The sequence below is a fragment of the Corticium candelabrum genome, chromosome 4, assembly GCF_963422355.1.
Source record: "Corticium candelabrum chromosome 4, ooCorCand1.1, whole genome shotgun sequence".
NCBI classification, from domain to species: Eukaryota; Metazoa; Porifera; class Homoscleromorpha; order Homosclerophorida; family Plakinidae; genus Corticium; species Corticium candelabrum.
The window spans coordinates 7953310-7972984 of record NC_085088.1 but is presented as its reverse complement, the minus strand read 5'-3'; the positions used below and the strand labels follow the sequence as shown (position 1 = coordinate 7972984).

At 41.3% G+C, this 19675-nt stretch overlaps 1 protein-coding gene across 1 annotated transcript in view; it reads right to left on the bottom strand.

Moving 5' to 3' along the window:
• LOC134178407 (regulator of telomere elongation helicase 1-like) overlaps positions 1–14807 on the bottom strand; it is a 47379-nt gene extending 32572 nt beyond the window's left edge. Inside the window, exons 1-4 of the mRNA XM_062645286.1 lie at positions 14701–14807; positions 14475–14625; positions 4416–4515; positions 1485–1566 (exon numbers count right to left, since the gene is read on the bottom strand). Of these exons, the coding sequence (XP_062501270.1) occupies positions 1485–1566; positions 4416–4515; positions 14475–14625; positions 14701–14802 (435 nt within the window). The 5' untranslated portion in view covers positions 14803–14807. The remainder of the gene's footprint in view (positions 1–1484; positions 1567–4415; positions 4516–14474; positions 14626–14700) is intronic.
• Between the last annotated feature and the right edge of the window lie 4868 nt (positions 14808–19675).

Genomic DNA, 19675 nt, shown 5'->3' with positions numbered 1-19675 from the left:
ATAGAACCTCGTCTTTTAGAAGAGCAGTGTGAGTTTCACCCTGGTAAAGGTACCTTGACCAAATCTGTGTATTGAGACTGAGACAGATCATCAAAAAAAAGCTCTAGAGTATAACTCTTGATGTGCATATATGTATAGACTTGTCGAAATCCTTTGATTCGGTCTCTAGACATGCCTTCTTTCACAGTTACTGAGAAATCATAGAATAGAGAAAGAACTCTGCAGATTGATTCTTGACATCTATGATAACACTGGATATGTTGTTAAGACTAAAAGTAGAAACTCAGACAGATTCAGAATAATCACAGGGGTAAGGTAAGGCTGCTACTTATCTCCTGTTCTGTTCAATATCCATACAGACAAAATTGTTTGTAAAGTTCTCTCTGTGCCTGTAGGTACTACTGGCATTTAAAATGACTAAAAGCTGAGAATGGTCTATACATGAATTATCTCATGCACAAAGTTACAGTGAGATCAGAGCAGGAATGTCACAGATGACTTGGCAATCATATCAAAGTCTCTTACTGGTTTACAACAATCTGTTGATGCTCTACACAAATCATGTAGCAAATGTGGGGCATGAGTTTCAATGTTGACAAGACAAATGGCCTAAGAATGGGGCATGCAAGAGCTGTCATTTCCATTAATTACTGGTCATCAGTTAAAATTCTTGATGACTTTCATACCTGGACAGCGTCATCCACAAAATCAGGTAGATGTTCCAAAAAATTGACAACACACTAGTTAAAGCATGTACAACATTCAAATACTGGCGGAAACAAATACTTACTAAGAGGAGTTTTTGGGAACAGTTAAACTGTGATTAATCAAGAGTGTTGACGCTGCCAACTCTGTTATATGGTTGACAAGACCTGGCCAGTGACTTGTGAGAATATTAGACGGTTATCTACATCACATATGAGATGTATCAGGACAATTCTAGATGTATCACTGTAGCATAAGATCTCCAATAAAGAAAAACCCTATTGATTTGCAAATAAAAAGACGAGATTGCAATGGGGGCATGTCATTAGAACAGATAACAGCCAACCTCGAAAACAGCTGTTCCGAAAGCAGGCTATCAAATCAGTAGCGAACAGCTCATGGAACACAAAAATGCGAAGTTGATACACTACATTAAGATTAAAATCATTAGATATGTTGGTTGAATTGGCTATAAACCATCATGTTTGGCATTTGGTTCTGCTAAACCTAAACTCGTAGTGGCTATGGCTAAAATTCATGTTCATGTTCAGGTGCACATGTGTGTGTGTGTGTGTGTGTGTGTGTGTGTGTGTGTGTGTGTGTGTGTGTGTGTGTGTATGTGTGTGTGTGTGTGTGTGTGTGTGTGTGTGTGTGTGTGTGTGTGTGTCTGTGTGTGTGTGTGTGTGTGTGTGTGTGTGTGTGTGTGTGTGTGTGTGTGTGTGTGTGTGCGAGCGTGTCTGTGTGTGTGTGTGTGCATGCGTGCACACATGTGTTTTCACCTTCTCAGTATTGCTAGATGCCTTCATTACTTGGGAATGAATACAGAGTTGATCTCTTGACCCAAGGATACTCACACAAGGTCTATCAAAAAGTGCACACATAACATTATGCACATAAATTTAATTAGCACAACTAAATCAAACATTAGATATCAACTTCATATGCATGCATACATTATTACAACACAAGACAATGTGTCTACTAACACTAATCTAAATTCAGTAGCGTACCACACTCTTCTTAAAGGATGCCAGACAATCACGAATTTAATCTAGATGTTTAACCTAGACCTTGTCCAACCTGCACCAACCTCTCAAGCCTTGGTATCAAGCACATTCATCTTGGAGAACGATGTACCCCTTCTTTACTTGTTCTACTGTATCAGCAGTGTCTACATAAACCCTTCAGGGGCGTACCCAGGCATGTTTCCAGGTTGCCCAGAAACCCCACCAAGAAGTGGGTGTCACCCTTACTGTTAGCACGAGTGTCAAGGTTGCATCAGTTGACTTTGACTGATTTTGTATCACAATCTAGTACTGTAACAACTCATGGCAATTGCAAGTGGCATAGATTTGTTGGAGCTTTACCATATAATCCTGCAGATTGCTTAATTAAAACATGCTACACCCCCTATGTATCCAAATATCTATTATCTTTTAAGAATATTTTGCATGCTACAGGCAACAACAGCAGAGTGTGAAAGATCTGTCTCAGTGATACGTCGCATGAGATCATCAATAGGATGAGTAAGACTAAAAAGTCTTGCCTTACTTCACATCAACTATTCAATGAAATTTTACCTCAATGCCATAATTGATATATTTGCAAGGAAGCATCCAAGACTTTTTAGAGACAATGCTGTAGATTATTTTAAGAAGACATTTGTTAGATCCTTAAATTGATGCCATACAGATGTAGCAAACAAGCTTGGATTTAGACATAAATGACAACTACGCTGCTTTGTGTTATCAATATTGATATTGATATTAATTCCTGTTAATATAACTTTGGAAACCCTACCAAATAAATCCTGGGTACACCCCTGCTCTTTGTCACCAAATGATGACAGAACAGTGCCAAAATAATGACTACTAGTCCTACCCCGCCCTTTGGGAGATAGCAATCTAACTTTGCGCGTTTAGACTACATGCAGTAACAATACACGCGACCTACAGTATTACTCTATGAATCTTACACACTCTAGCCAGTGCAGTTTGCACTCTAAGCATTTCCTGTTGTCGTTGTATTTACTCGGGTCAGAGTTTTATCTCTAGGGCTAGCATCCCCATCTCAGACTCTTGACACATAATAACGTCATGATCGCAGACTCTTCCAACATAATAATGTCATGATCTATTCGTGGAGAATGACGCTACTTCCATGAAAGAAGACGCACCTTCCGTGACACTCGGACCTATGCACGCATGCACAAACAGCCCGGTGAGCCAGCTTAATTAAACTCTGACTGCAGTGGACGCATCTTGCACTCTACTATACCAGTTGGGAATTATAGAATGCCGTACAGTGACTGGCGAGCCCACGTCACATTCGCATACTCGGTTAGTTGAACAAACAAACTCCAGCACATCTCATTTCAGAATGCCAAAGTCTCGTTTCTGGCTGTTGGAAGCAGTCTAGGTGAAATCTGACTCGACTGTTCGTCTTGGACAATCAAACTCGAACCGGGCGCTACGTTTCATTATGATCCGAGACCGGTGTTGTGTCGATCGGCACGTTACAAACATCCAGACATCCAGACAGAAGCGGAGTTGGTGTATTACAGTATAGGATTGTTGCCAAAGTAGACCAGATGTTTGCAGTGGTCTTTCACAATACTGAGGAAGGGTGGCAAATAAAGTGGAACTATAGTATGGAAGAATCAGTCAATATCTGACCAATTAATTAAGCCATGCCAAGTAAAACAGTACCCAAATAGAAGGCACTGCTGACTTGTCACCAAGTTTCTGGTGACCTGTCGCCACATGCTTGTCCCTGTCAACAAAAGTTTGGCGACATGGTAACAGTTCAAATGGACAACCCTGTGTACCATTGACACACGAAAAACTTAAGTAGATCAACACAAAAGAAAAAAGAGTCTTCCAGCAAAAGCCAGCAGCAAAACATTTACACCAACTTTTTCTATTCTAAGAATTTGACTCCACAATTCAGATAGCCACTTTCCCTACATCAGAACCTTCAGAGAGACTCGGCTTAATTTGTGATTCATTGTGTGTTTCTCACAGTTTGAAAAAACCACATGCTTCTGGTTGACATAAGGTATTAGCGCTCTAGCTACCTACGCAGCTATTATGATAGAATTCCAGCATCAACATCAACAATCCCAGCATGTCCACAATAATGACGTCATGCAAGGTCAACCAGACTGTAGCAATCTTTCATTTTACAAGAACAGTTTATTCATGTCTGAAAAGCCCAGGGTCTTGCTGGACATGAACAATTCAAACATACCCATCTGCAACAGCTAATGTGAAAGCAATTGCTTACCTGGCTCTCAAATATATGTTGAGATAGCCAAGCATAATGTCCCACACATATTGAATCTCACCCTTTGACAATGACAAACAATTTCAGTGATGCTAAAAATTATTATCATGTGAAGCACTGCAGAAGCATCTTTCAATCAATAGCTATTAAAGTCATTTTGTTCATTTACCATCTCATCACAAAACACAACAAATGCCAAAAGAAGCCATGAGTTGGTTTGGTTACCGTTAAGGTTAGGGAACAAGTCAGGGTTAGAGCCACTCTTTCTAAACAAGTTATGGTTTTCAGCAACTGCAAAATTTCAGTCAAAACCCATCCTTTCATTGTATTGATATTAACTTAAGAATGTCAACTGATGACATGGCCAGTCTATCTGTGAAGAGGATTGAGGCTAAAAGGACACAAATAAATGCACCTTCTCCTACCTATAAGTAGTGCTCTTCAACTCTTGTATAACTTGCGATAACTGTGAATGTGTTCTAGATGAATATATAATCACAGGCACATTTCTCCTCACTCCATGACCTATAGAAAAAACAAAATACTTTAATAAAAATCCTGTTGCATTAATTGATCAATGACATTCTTAGGACAATAAGTCATAATTAAATCGCATAAGAATTCTCATTAATAATCTCTCCCCTTTTTGATCTCTTATGTACAAGCACTTCAGTTAACAGGAGGTTAAGCACATTAACTGTAAACTTTGGAAAAACTACCTAAGCACGTAGAACAGAAGCTGGCTGTTCAGCTGTCAATAAATTCCACAAAAGTTGATGCAACCTACAGTACAGATTTGCAATGCTGATCTGCATATGAAAGATCATTTGATACCCTGTATACAGTGTATAAGATACTCTCAGACAATAACTAAAAGTACATTTATTTAATTAAGTAAATTCTACATTTCAATGTCAGATAAAAAGACAAGAATTTTAATCTACTGTGGCTTTCCTTACCTTCACACACTGTTTTGTCAACAAGACTTACTAGCTACTATAAATCAATAAATGTTTGTAAACTTCCCTCATGTGTCTTGAACACGTGCGTGGAAGTGACGAGGCTCAATAAATATCCGGGTAGGTGCCTGCCAACATACCTACGTCGTTCTCAATGTGTCTCTGATTTCTTGGGTTGCAAAAGCCAATTCGTTGACAGGACACTACACAGTACCCTAAGCCAAGAAAGCCGTTTTGGCCCCACCCAAACAATAAAGACGATCATTCAGACAGCATTGTATGTGCATGCACATGGATATTTGGGCTACAAATCTTAGCAAGCAATTTAAGTTAGTAAATTCTTTGCAAGTTGCAAAGTTTATGAAATTAATAGCTTAGAAATTCTATAATAATTCACAGTATTACAATCATTGCAGCAATGACAAATGACAAATGACAAACTTCTAAACTAACAAAAAACAACAAGTGCAATGTACAGTTGACACAAGACACTGCATAACCATTCATTTGATTTCAAATGTTTATTGTAAATAAAGAGATAATCAAATCCATATTTAAAGTACCTGAAGATAACTCACTGAGTGCTATCTAGTATAGGAGTTTATGGTACACAAACAGAACTATAAGAATGGTGTGAAAAAACACTATCTAATCAATGACATCAATCAATAACATCATAGTTTCACCCAAAATGCCCCTAAACCATTACCTTTTCTTATTTCACTCAACCTTAGTCACAGGGACACATAAACTGTAAAACTTCAAACTGTCTGTAAAACTATGGTCCATTTGACTCTTTCCACAACATCAAGACAGTGACACATACCATAAGTTCACATACTCAAGTAAAGCAAAGCACACAATGGCTGACAAAACCCTAATAATGCAATAAATTTCTATTATTAGAATTTCAAACTTTAAAAAAGTCACACGAAATCCAATCAAATTGACTCTAATTGCTTCTCAGCCTTCAACTGCTTATACTGTCTACAAATCCTTAAGCCCTAGTTCACAATATATGGACAACCAAGAGTTGAGTCACAACACATCAGAAAATGCAAGCACATGCACGCACGCACGCACGCATGCACGCACGCACGCACACACACACACACACACACACACGCACATACGCGCACACACACACACACACACACATACACACACACACACACACACACACACATGCACACACACACACACACACACACACACACACACACACACACACACTTCTTCTATTTTGCTACTAAACAATAAGATCACGACTTCCATTCAGCAGTTGCTTACAATTTGTCTTTGATGAGCATGTTCATGTGCAAGAGTCCAATTCTAGAACGCCATACTCAATGACACATACTGCAAACGTTCTTTGTACAAGTAGTCAAGTATTCTGGGGTATAGTTGTGACGTATTAGTCTCTTTCCTTCAATCTTGTCAATTCTACCTTCCCCATAACAATCTGAACCTAATCTCTGTGTCTTAGAGTGTGTTTAAACCTCAACTTTTGACCACCGGTTTTTCTTGGTGCATCTAACAACCCGTATAGCACCCATTTGATAAACATCTCTCGTCCATTCTTGCAACATGACCTACCCATTTAGTTGCTGTTGAGTCAACATGTATTCAATTCCTGTTATTTCAGTTCTTTGAAGCACTTCTATATTTGTCACTCTTTCCGACCAATGAATTTTTAGTATTCGATGCAGACAGCAAAGGTGAAATTTTAGATACTAAACATTTCTTCTATATAGCGTCCACGTTTGTGATCCATACAGAAGAGTTGCAAGAATGACTGCTTTGCAAATTTTGATTTTAGTCTTTATTCTTCTTCCTTGTTGACTCTATAATCTTGATTGAAGTGCACCATATACTCTATTTGCTTCTTGCAGGCGTGCAGCAACGTCCTTATCACTACAATCCTCTCAAAGAACACTGCCAAGGTAAGAGAAAGAGGATACCCTCTTTAGTACTTCACCATTCACAAAAATGTCCTTGCCAGCATTTACTATACCTGAAACATGCACTCCGTTTTCTTGATATTATTTGCAATGCAAAACTGATAGCTGCTTTTGCAAAAGAGTTTACAATTTCTTGTATATCATCTGCAGAATGTGCTACCAGAGCACAGTCATCTGCAAAGAGCAGATCTCTCTTAGTTTTGTAGTTACAGTTTTACATTTCATCAGAAATCTGAAAAGATTGAATAAACCACCATCCATACGAAATTGAAGTGAGACTCCTCTATTTTCAGCTCGACCATTCATTTCATTTAGCATTGCAGTAACAAACAGAGCAAACAGACTGAGTGCTAATACGCAGCCCTGCTTTACTCCTGTTTGCACAACAAAGCTGTCTAATTTTTCACCTTCAGATATGACTTCTGCATTCATTCCTTCGTGTAGCTGTCTCACTAAATTTACAAATTTGGGTGGGCAACCCAATTTTGTCAAGACTTTCCACATTGCCTCTCGATAAACTGAATCAAAAGCCTTGGTCCATCTATAAAGACCATGTACAATAGTTTATGTTGCTCCTTGCATTTTCTTGTAACTGTCTCAGGGTAAATACCATGCCCGTGGTGCTTCTTCCTTTGCGAAAGCCACATTGGGACTCAGAAAGAGTTTCTTCTCCTATTGAGTCTACCAGCCTATTCAAGAGAATTCTTGATAAGACTTACCAGCAGTGGACAATAATGAGATTCCACGTCAGCTTCCAGTCATTTTTGTCACCTTTTCTCTTGTAGATTGTGACTATTTGGGCATCTTTCAGGTCCTTTGGTACAATTTCTGTATCCCAAATGTGTAACATGACCTTGCCAATTTCCTCTGTAAAAGAGGAAATTGACCTACCCTTTAATAAAACTCAGCTGCAAGACCATCAAGACCAGCAGATATTCCAAGTTTTAGAGATTTGATTGCAGAATATATTTCTTCAGGTGTTGGTGCTTCATCAATGTCTTTATGAAGTAATTGCTGTGAAATCATATCTACAACCAATGTATCAACCATGGTATTCCTGTTGAGTACGGAGCAAAAGTGACACTTCCAGCGAGCAAGAATTTCTGATTTGTCTGTTGGTAATTGACCATCCTCATTGCAAAGTGGTGCAGGACACGTAAGACTTGGACCAATAACTTTTTAGCTCACCATAAAACTTTTTGTCATTTCCATCTGCCAAATGCTTGATCTTCCTGCCACTGATCTCGTAGATGTCGTAATTTGCGCTAAGTTATCCTTTTCAGTTCTTGAAAGGTCTAATTGAGTGTGAAAGATTGTGCATTTTGCTGTAATTTTACGTAAGCATTATGTTTCTTTCTTAGCAGATCTTGTATTTCATCATTGTTTCTGTCAAACCCAGTCTGCTCTTATTCTTTTGTACCCTATTGTTTTCTTTGCTTCTTCTATCATTGCCATCTTGAGTCTATGCCATGTACCCTCTGGTTCATCAGAAGCTCTCAATTCCATATTAACCAAAATTTTAAAACAATCAACAACACTCGGATCAATCACTTGATCTACATCAAATTTTTTCACTGTACTAGTAGTGAAATGTAGTTTGGTTATAAGTTTAAATTTGATGGTTGACATTACTAACCGATGGTCTGTCCAACATTCAGCACTTCTAAGTAAGTACACAAGTCAACTAGATATCTTGCACATCTCTTTTCCTAGTGATGACGTGATCAAGTTGATGCTTAGCAGCTAGCAGTGTGACCGTGCATGTTTCCAAGTTGTTTTAGTTTATCCGGTAACTTGAAATCTAGTATTAGTAATGCTCAGTTGATGACTAGAACAGAGTTCTAACAACAGACAACCATTTTCATTTTCATTGCCAACTCCGTGACGTCCAATGATCCCAGGCCAAGACTTACAGTCACGACCAACTCTTGCATTAAAGTCAGCCATAACAATGAGTTTGTCATCTGCTGGAATTTTCACAAGCAGATCATGAAGTCGGTCGTAAAACAAATTCTTTGCTGCATCATCAGAAGTAAGTGTTGGAGCATACACACTTACAAATGTTACAGATCTGTCTTTGGTCAAAAGTAACCTCAAAGACATTAGTCGATCTCTATAAGCATGGGAAAATCAGTAAGCTTACTCACATTGTTTCTTCTGATGGCAAAACCAACATCTGATTCTTGTTTGATTCCTGATGGTTTACCTGACAAGAATCCAGGGTTCTCCCCAGGGCATTTGAGCGTAGCGCTGTGCTACGCTTAAATTTCTACTTCACTCTCAGAGATCACTGACTTGAGATTGTCTAGGTACGCTCCAGATACCAGATAGCAAGTGCATGTGAAGGAAACGTAATCTTAATGATGTAATTTGCATGTTTAGAATCTACCTACTACGTAGGCGGCTTGAAGAAAGCCAATACTGAATAGGACTGTTGATTAACCACTTTGCAAAAATAGTTCCAGTCAGATTCCAACGGCTGTGCCACTTCAAAGTCGCCGCTGCATTTCTTCTCCAGTAACGTGTTTTGCTTTCACTTCAGAGTTTGTATTCTGTTGTAGTTTTCGAGTGGCACCGGCGCCCGTCAATCTAGCGGTATCAGTCACACATTATTTCAGCGGATTTACGAGCATATTTCACAGCACGTTCTAGAGCCAGAAGTGGCGGTCAATTAGAAGAGCATGAAACTCCCGAAGGCAAAAGCAGAGATCCATTCCAAGAGAACAGTGACCCAGTCTGTACTGTGCCTCCACCTAAGCGTTCTCATCACAGGTTATCTGGTTTTGAACCAGCTTGGAGTCAGGAGTTCCCCTGGGTGCAGCTCATTGAGACGCCCGCCTGCCAAGGCATGATGTGCCAACTGTGCAGAAAACTTTGTCGTCGTCCTAAGTCGTCGGTTGTTAGGAGGGCATTGTTAGGAGGGCAATATGGGTAGACCTCCCCTGTACAACAATGACCTAGTATACTCTAAAACAACATGAAACGTCAGAGTGCCATAACGCAGCTAAGATGCTGGAAGTTAGTCTCTGAATGTCTAGAGAAGATGGAGGGATACAGGAAGCGTTTGCAGCTGTAGAAAGTGGGGAAAAGAAAGCTATGGTTGGGGCCATAAAGTGTTTGTATTGGCTATGTAAACAAGACATACCACACACCACTAAGTACGTGCCACTGCTGGACCTTGCCAAATCTCTGGGTGCCGCGTATCTGAATGATCTCCACTTGGGCGGTAACGCTCACTACACGTCTAACATTTTGTGCAGGAAGCAGTCATGTCATTGGGTAGCACTATCAGTAGAAACTGTTTTGATCTGCTGAGAGCATTACCGTCTTTTGCCTTGATGTGTGATGAAACAACAGACAATGCCGTTATCAAGGAAGTCATTATCTACGCACGCTATTTTGATTCAGACCGAAAGATCCAAACAGCATCTATTGGCATGTCAGAAGTTCCCGATGGGAGTGCCAAGACTATTGTAGGGGTACTTAGGCAGCTTTGTGACAGAGAGAAACATGATATTGACCACAAACTTTGTGACTTTTCAGAGTGACGGAGTGGCAGTGATAATTGGGACTCGAGGTGGTGTTGCTGCGCTATTGAAGGGTAGATCACCCTGGGTTATTGCCAACCACTGCATTGCCCATAGGCTAGTGCTAGCAGCTGGTCAAGCTGCAAATGAAATACCTTATGTGAAGAAGTTCAAAGCTATCCTGGATCAGCTGTATCAATTTTATGAGAATTCTGCTGTTCGTACTGCTGGACTGAAGAAAATACAAGATGTGTTAAATGTACCTCAAATGAAACTGACACAGGCAAAAGATGTTAGGTGGTTGTCTCATGACCGTACTGTTGGTAACCTTCGTCGATGCCTGCCTGCAGTTATTACCAGCTTGGAATGAGAGGCTTCAGAGCGCCATGATGCTCAAGCTCTAGGACTGGCCACGTTTTTGAAGTCATACAGATTTGTTGCAATGCTTCTCATGCTCTCTGATGTACTGCCACCACTGGCTTCTTTATCGCATGCTTTCCAAAGGAAAGATCTTGACTACAGTATAGTGAAGCCTCTTGTTATTGCTGTAATAGCTACTTTGGACAAAATGAAGACCACCCTTGGGCAACATTACTCTTCATTTCAGTGAGTAGTGGAAGAAGATCTCCATGCCTTTGACATTTCCACTGCAATGTCTGATACCTTCAAAGCAGGTATATATGACCCATTCCTGGATGCTTTAATCTGTCATACTAAGAGACGTTTGACATCGATCTACTGCAGGCCTTCAGTATTTTTGACGTCAGGAGCTGGCCAGAGGTACTATCTGATGACTTCAGTAATGATCACCTGGATACCTTAGCTGATAACTATTCACCTACCATCGTAGACAAAGAAAAGCTACAAAAAGAGTAGAATTTATTCAGATCATGCTTTGCCGCATCCTCATCTGATTCTTTACCATACCGAACCATGGGGGCCAAGTGATGGCTACAATTGTGAAGAAAGAGAACCTTTTGTCAGTGTTTCCAAACATTTGTAACCTTGCAGCCATTGCCCAGCTAATCCCTGCTTCCACTGCTGACTGTGAGAGGGGCTTCTCTGCACTGAATAGGATAAAGACACCTCTGAGAAACCGTCTGAGCAACAAAATCACAGTGCAGCTGCTGTTATCTCTATTGAAGGTCCATGTTAAGAAAACTTTGAATTTAACGCTGCATGTCTGGAGTGGGCTTCCAAGAGGAAAAGACGCATCACAATATTGTAACAAAGTCAGCATAATTTAATTATACAGTGGACAGCTTGTACGATTGAACACACTTTTGCTTACTACTCTCTAACTTAGCAGCAACCTTAGGATATGAACTCAGTCACTGTTTCAAGCAATGATTATGAATAAATAGTATGTCGTTGTGTTTATGCATTCAACTGTGTCACAGCGTGTATGTAGCAAGCGTGCGCTGCTACTTAGACTAGCAAACAGGTTTGTCAATGCATGGTTGCAAGTCACAGAAATATCTTCAACAGTTGTCCATGCTAAATGTTCGTACTCTTCCAACTAATGGGTTACTGATAGATGACAGCCTGTAAACAACTAGTATAGATGATTTTGCGGCAAGTCTAATATATTGATAATAGATTAGTATTGCAATTGGGACTTTGTGTCGTGACGTCATTGAATGGGCGTGGTCTTAGGGGAGGGGCTAGCGCTACGCTTTCCTGAAATCCTAGGGAGAACTCTGGAATCTGTATCCATCACCCCCAAACATTTCATCAAAACTTCCAGAATCAGCAAGCCTCGTTTCTGATAGCGCTGCAATGTCTATTCCAAAACGAAGAAGTTCAAAGGTTATATTAAAGCGCTGGTCTTCTTTCAGGACAATCAGACGTGTCATGATCAATCATAGACCTAATTCCAACAAGAAATTTTCTTGATGACCACAAAAACCTTGAGATGACGACTTGTCAGACTTCTTAGAAGTGATAAGTGTCACAAAAGCAGTTGCCGTAAACTGACTGCAACATTCTGAACGAAAGAATTAGACATACAACAAGATTAGAGTGAATGTACGATTTTCCAGCCTGTACACGCACTTTTACAAAAAGAAACATTCCTACTGATGGAACGATAATCGGGACAACCGGTAGACGGTGAGTATCATAGGTTTGAAGGGTAACCTTCCCTTTGTGCCCAGCAGCTCCACTTGAAACCAACCGTTAGCAAGAAAATTTGAAAATTTTTGAGTTCAAGTTGACCTGATGATGTTGAGCTGTCACTGTTTACTCCTGATTAGTTTGCTAGGTAAGCTGACCTTTGTTAATGACAAGCAACCACAGAGTTCAGCAAACTCTGGGTGCCGCCATCACACATCCAACACATAAACACACACACACACACACACACACACACACACACACACACACACACACACACACGTGCACACACACACACACACACACACACAATGGATACATTAAGCCTTCACATTGTCCAATGTCAGTCATAAGGTCAGTTATGAAGATACCTCCCTGCTTCTAGAGACAAGGCCTCCATGAGCTACATGGAAGCTTAAGGCCAGCGCTGACAATCCACCTGGAGCTTGGCCAGAATCATCCAGGGGCACTGACTATGACGCAGCTCTGGAACTGGACACCAAGGCCCACACATACCCGTCTGCTGCATGATGTGACTGCCAAGCCAGCGGTCATGTCTACCTCAATGACCAGGTACTCATTTATACTCCTGAGTTGAGAGAGGCAACTGCATGTGAGTTCATTTCCTAAGGGAATTACGCCTGTGCCTATCCCATACTTGAATCTGCGACCCAAAGGTCCTGGATGTTTCCATTCTCCAAATGTAACTCTCTAACCAACTGAGCTAGAGACGCCAGCCACATATGCACGCACGCACGCACACATGCACACACATGCACACACATGCACACACACACACACACAGCCTTATACGTCAACATTCCTTACTAATGTGTATTAAATTCCCAGATGTACCACGTGTTTACAGCCTTAATTAACTGCCATTGTAATTACATCATCTTTAATCAAACTCACAAATGTATCCAGTCAAACTCGACAATAGAACTCAGTTCTATCTTGTGCATCACATTGCATCAGATCACATCAACCTGCCCCACCTAGGCAACATACTTTGATGCACTGGTACAAAGCACCAGCCATCATATAGTATTGCAAACTGAGGTTAACTAATTCAGTACCATGACGATACTGATAGGAAGCATTTTACAGAGAAATTTATGATCTACAGTCCGTCAGCTAACGTCCATTCCCGTAGGGCCTCGCTTTTGTTTTTAGCACGCTGGTCCATATAGCTCCATGTGCTCCGCCACGACGAAATAGGCATTTTATTGCAATACATAAGATTAAGACTCTTCGGTAATCCCAGAAGACACGTGTTACATAGTATGACATACGGGCTCATTGTCTGAACACCTGCGAAGTCAACAGCACAATTTGAGACCTTGTATGGGGAGAGGAAAGTTGCATGGTGAACGCCATGCTAAGCCGGAAGTGGCAACTCAACTACTCACTGCAACACCGTTGAGTCGACACACCACTAGACGCTTTTCTCACTAGAAGTTTGTCTACCGTGCTATCATCGTACGATGTTGTCAGAAAACTAGATTCTTTGAGACGGCCATATAGCTAGGCTAAAATCCGTCTCACAGTTATAATGCAAAATCAGTGCATTCTATCACAATTGTGTACACTTCTACCTTCATTTTGGGTAGATAGGCTGTGCTCACACCGCCTGAAACCGATTTAGAACACCACTTGCTATAATAGGCTATTGCCAAATATGGAATATTGTGACGTAGCGTTAACGGCAAACAGACAAACAGACAGACAGACAAGCGGCCGATCAATTTCTGTATCGCTGTTTGAGAAATTTTATACGGTAAACAATATAAATGTTTGGAATGATCTAAATTTTAATGTTTCAATGATTCATTACTTATCAACTGAACTCGGTTGTAAAATTATGAAAGCACATGTAACCAGTAGCACGTATAATAAACAGTCACATGAAGGTTCGACACCTGATGACTGCGTGAGTAATTCATCAGATAAATCAGCAGCTCCAGCCAACGTTCTCGTTCTTTTCAAGTCCTGTTGCCAAGCTAGTGATGTGCACAACAAACTAAGCGTCTTTCCCGTTCCAGTAGGACTTTCCAAAATTCCATTTTCTCTCTGAAATATTAGCAAACAGAGATCGCTCACTCACTCTATGTCTAACAGCAGTAAAAATGGTGTTTGTTCTAGCACCTCGCGTAGACACTGAAGAACCTTTTCCATATATTCCTGTTGGCAACTATACGGTTGAAAGGGAAACTGTACGTCAAGACCATTCACATCAACTGCCGCCATAACTGCACGCGTTCTGTTTGGAAGTCCGAGGAGATACAGCGCCAGAGCCATATATGGCTCTGCATAGCGCCAGAACCGCTAGACGGCTCTGCGTAGTGCCTCAAAACTATTTTAAGACTTGCGTCTAAACGCTTTTAAACTATTTGCAAATCTACAGTTAATAGTGACGCTCTTCTATGTATAGCTGTGTGGAAACCTCGCAGTTTGTATTTTCCTTGTGGGCTTGCGAGGCACATGACCACCACTCTCTATAGTGAAATCAATGATTCAATCTGATCTAGATTATTGCGTTGTTGTATGGAATAATGGGACTGCGGGCATAGCAAAGCGGATTCAGAGAGTTGAAAAAAGGTTTTTGAGAGTACTTTCTGGCCTGAAACCAAGGCAATCTACTGGAAATATGTCTTCTGTCTTCTCTAAATTTGGTCTCCAATCACATCAGGCCAGACACTCTTCCTACCTAGGTACACTCGGTCACCGGTGTCTACATTCTCTAGCTCCTAGCAGTGTCAACTTCCGGTATCACTCTCTTGAAAATTATCATTATCACACTCGTCTTACTCAATCAGGACTACATATGCCTAATCCAAACACTGAAGCACTTTGGCAGTCTTCATTTTATCGTGCTCAAAAGTTCTGGAATTCTCTTCCATGTAGGCTAAGAATAGTCTCTAAAGTCTCTAATTTTAATTAAGCAGCATCTACGGAATTTCTGTTACAGTTAGATTCATGTGTTCTAAATATTAGATAATGTTTCACCTAGACTGCTTAGTATGCATGTTAGCGTAAATATTCATGTATGTGTGCTTGGTACGGTACCCGGAAGATCGACCGCTGAGTTGAGGGTTTTCCGTAGTAAAAGAAATACAAATACAATACAAATACAAATACAAATACCACAGTCATACCATAGTGCGCAGCACACTATCCTATGGTGTGTGCGTGCGTGCGTGCGCCGTGCGCGCGTGTTTGTGTGTGTGTGTGCGTGCGTGCGTGTGTGCGTGTGCGTGCGTGTGTGTGTGTGTGTGTGGTGTGTGTTGTGTGTGTGTGTGTGTGTGTGTGTGTGTGTGTGTGTGTGTGTGTGTGTGTGTGTGTGTGTGTGTGTGTGTGTGTGTGTGTGTGTGTGTGTGTGTGTGTGTAAGCTCCAGGAGAAAACGGCATATCTGCTGAGTTGCTGAAGTTGGAGGAGGCGAAACCATCTGCTGGCTTACTTCACTGTTCAACTTCATCTGGAGCAGCGAGAGTATCCCCTCAGATTGGTTGAACCACCTCATTGTCCCTCTTCACAAGAAGGGAAGTCGTTCCGAGTGCGACAACTATAGAGGCATTGCACTCCTGAGCATTCCCAGCAAGCTTTTTACTCGTGTTAAATTGAACATGCAGGATCAAACCCAGAGCGGAGGCCCTCTTGCGTGAGAACCAGTGTGGTTACCGCAAGGGCAGAGGTGCACCGACTAACTCTTTTCTCTCAGGGTGTTGATGGAAAAAGCCAGGGAGTACCATCGTTCTTTATACATCTGTTTTGTAGACCTTCGTAAGACCTACGATTCAATCAATAGAGCAGCTTTCTGGTCTGTTCTTCAGTATTGTTACCACTTGCCATATAAGCTGCTCAAAATCATTGAAGCATTGCACAGTAACACTTCTGCCGCTGTAAGGACCTATGGTAAAATCTCAGATCATTTCTCTGTTTCTAGTGGTGTCAAACAGGGTTGTGTACTTGCTCCAACCCTATTCAACCTCTACTTTGACTCTGTAATTCGACTTGTCATTACTGATCACCAACCCGATGTAGGTGTGTGCTTGTCATATCGTCTGGATGCTGACCTGGTAGGAAACAGGAAGAAGCTTACATCAGAGGTGTCAGTGTCAGACCTTGAATATGCTGATGATATGGCATTGATATCTGATTCTTATGAAATTCTAGTCTCCTTGCTGAAATCTCTGGATTCGTCTTGCCATCACATGGAGCTTACCATCAATTACAAGAAGACCAAGCTTCTAGCTGTCCTACTGGAGCTGATGCCCATTCTCCATCTCCCATTTCCTTGCATCCTGATTGTGATCCAGTTGAGGTGGTACCATACTTTCAGTACCTTGGAAGTTATCTTTCTAATAATTGCTCCATGGATGTTGAGATATCAACACGGATAACCAACGCATCTCAGGTATATGGGTCACTTAATCGCATCATTTGGCACCAGAGGAAGATTAAGTCTAGTACCAAGCTGAACATCTTTGTCTCTGTAGTTCTTTCCATTCTTTTATATGGTTTGGAAACAGCAGTACTTCTGGAGCCGCAGATACATCGCTTACAGAGCTTGTGATGAGAAGCCTCCACTCCATCCTTGGAGTGTCTCTATGGGACGGGAAGAGAGACACCTCCATCAGAAAGATAGCCAACCTACAAAGAATCTCCACCATGCTGACACAGAGACCTCTTCAGTTATTGGGGCACATCTTGCGCATGGATGAGTGTCGTCTACCAAGGAAGCTTTTGGTGTGTGCATCACCCCAAGGTAGACGTTCAGTCGGAGGCCAGAGAATGAGATGGAACAATTTGGTACTGAGGGATTTAAGGAATTGCAATCTTGATGGGGTTTGGAGGATACTAGCAGAAGATAGGAATGAGTGAAGGCATCAGATCTGGGCTGCCACACAGGAAGTAAATTTCAAGAAGGAAGAACAAGAGAAATACCGCAAGGATGAGCAGAAACGTCGCCGCGAAGCAAGGCAAACGACATCAGAGTTTGCTATAGCTATACTGCAGCTTTGATGGTTGTGGATTTACTGCTGTAAATCATGCCGGCCTTGTAAACTACCAGAGACAGAAACATGGTCAGTCCCTGACTAGTCAATGTCAGTACTGTAACCAAACATTCCGCTAACAAGGCCTCCACAACCACGAGCGTTTCTGCTGTCAGAGAACATCCACTCCGCCGATATAGCCTATGGTGACCTTGGCCTGCATCGTTTTTTATTGAAATGAACGCAGCGTGAAGTGAAGTGTGTGTGTGTGTGCGCGCGCGCGTGTGTGTGCGTGCGTGTGTGCGTGCGTGCGTGTGTGCGTGCGTGAAGTTCTTTTACTGAACCCTCCAAAAGGGTGCCCCACGGACATGGTATTCCAGTTAGTACCCGTGACTCAGGGAAGAAGTCCATGGGAACTTCAGTGTCACTGAAGTAATAGACCACAGTTACCCTACCTAGAGGGTGATGACGACATAATAATAATGACATCTAGATGAAGTTTGGTCTGGACAAATGTGCTGTTGCACACTTTGTCAATAGCAGGCTATCTGGACACAACTCTGGAGTGACGCTAGGAAAAACGGACACCATCAACTGTCTGGAATCGGGTCAAGTCTACAAGTACCCATGACAGAGTCGCGCCGCGAGTTCACAGCGGGTAGCAGCAAATCGCCTCGAATTCGCTTCGACATTCACGTATTCAGATCGAATTCGAAGCGGTGGCGAATCCGAAGCGATTGCAATGTCGATTGACGAACTAGCGCGGCCTCATCGCGTGTTGAGAGCGTTGCCTAGTCGAAACGATCTTGTTATGAAACCGCTTCGAATTCGAACAACTAAAACGTGCCATAATCGATGATCATGTCGATCTTAAAGTATTGTTTCCCCAGGACAGCCAAACTCGAACTGTTTTCAGATCCAAATCTTGGAAATTGAGGAGCGCGAACTGCGACGAAATCGCTTACGGTACTGTTACTGTCGGAGATCCAGTAATGGCTTATTGGAGCCCCATGAAGAAGTTTTATGACGCAAGAGTCGTCGAAGTTCCTCGCTGTAAGTTCACAAATTTTATTCATTCTAAGTAGGTATAGATGTCATCTTGTAATTTTTACATTCTGTGTCAGAAGTACACTGGCAGCTAACAGTGTCTTGCATCCTTGCTGTTTGTAATGAATGTTGTAGCAATTATTCTGTCATATGATTGCAAAGTAAACAAACATTGTTTCTTTCTCTAGTGTGCAGTTCAGGGGCAGTCAAGAGACAACTTGAATTAGATACCAAAGGTCATACATTTTTGTTTTAAATAGCTGCAGGTGGTATCAATTCGTATTTTGAGCAGGAAGTCTCTGAAGTAGTTGAGACAAGAAAGAAGAAAAACAGTGCAGCTGTTAAAGCCCGGAGGGAGGCATGTGTCTCAAAAAATGCTTCTTTACTCAAAGCTGCAGCTGACTTTATGGTAAATTTCAATCATAATCGATGCATGTACATTCCTAACTGGTACTTCAGGCAGATCAGTTCCTTTTAAATATTTAGTGCAATGATGATTTGGAAGACTCTGAACCTTTTAGTAATAGTGGCCAGGTAGTCATATACTTATTACAGCATCAGCATGGTGCATATGTTGGATCCAATTCTGACACTAATTGGCTTTTTATGTTCAGACAAAAGAAAAATCAAAGGAGTTACTTGAATCTAGCAAAGTTGGTTGCTTTGCCTTCCCTGATTACCTTGCAGTGATGATTATATTGCTTGTGATTGATTCTGCTTAGTGCCTTGATATGAGTGATATTGTCTATGGTGAACATGATGTAAGACTTTTTTTGCTTTAAGTTAAACATAAGATTTCTGACTGCTTCTGTTTCTAGCCATCTCCTGAGGAAACAGGCCAAGTTGCAATCATGTTTGCACTGCAGTCATTGGAGAAGCATGTGAAGGAGGTCGTTGAGAGAGTATGCAATATTGAAAAAATCCTAAAGGATACCAAGTCAAAAGCGAGTTTTGTTGCTTTTTAATAGCCAGGCAATTTGTCTTACGTTGTGGCTACCCGCACTGAGTTGGTATGGTTTGGCCTAGTAGTTGTGTATGACAATATGTGAGTCTCAAAACACTTTTCTCCTCATCTTGT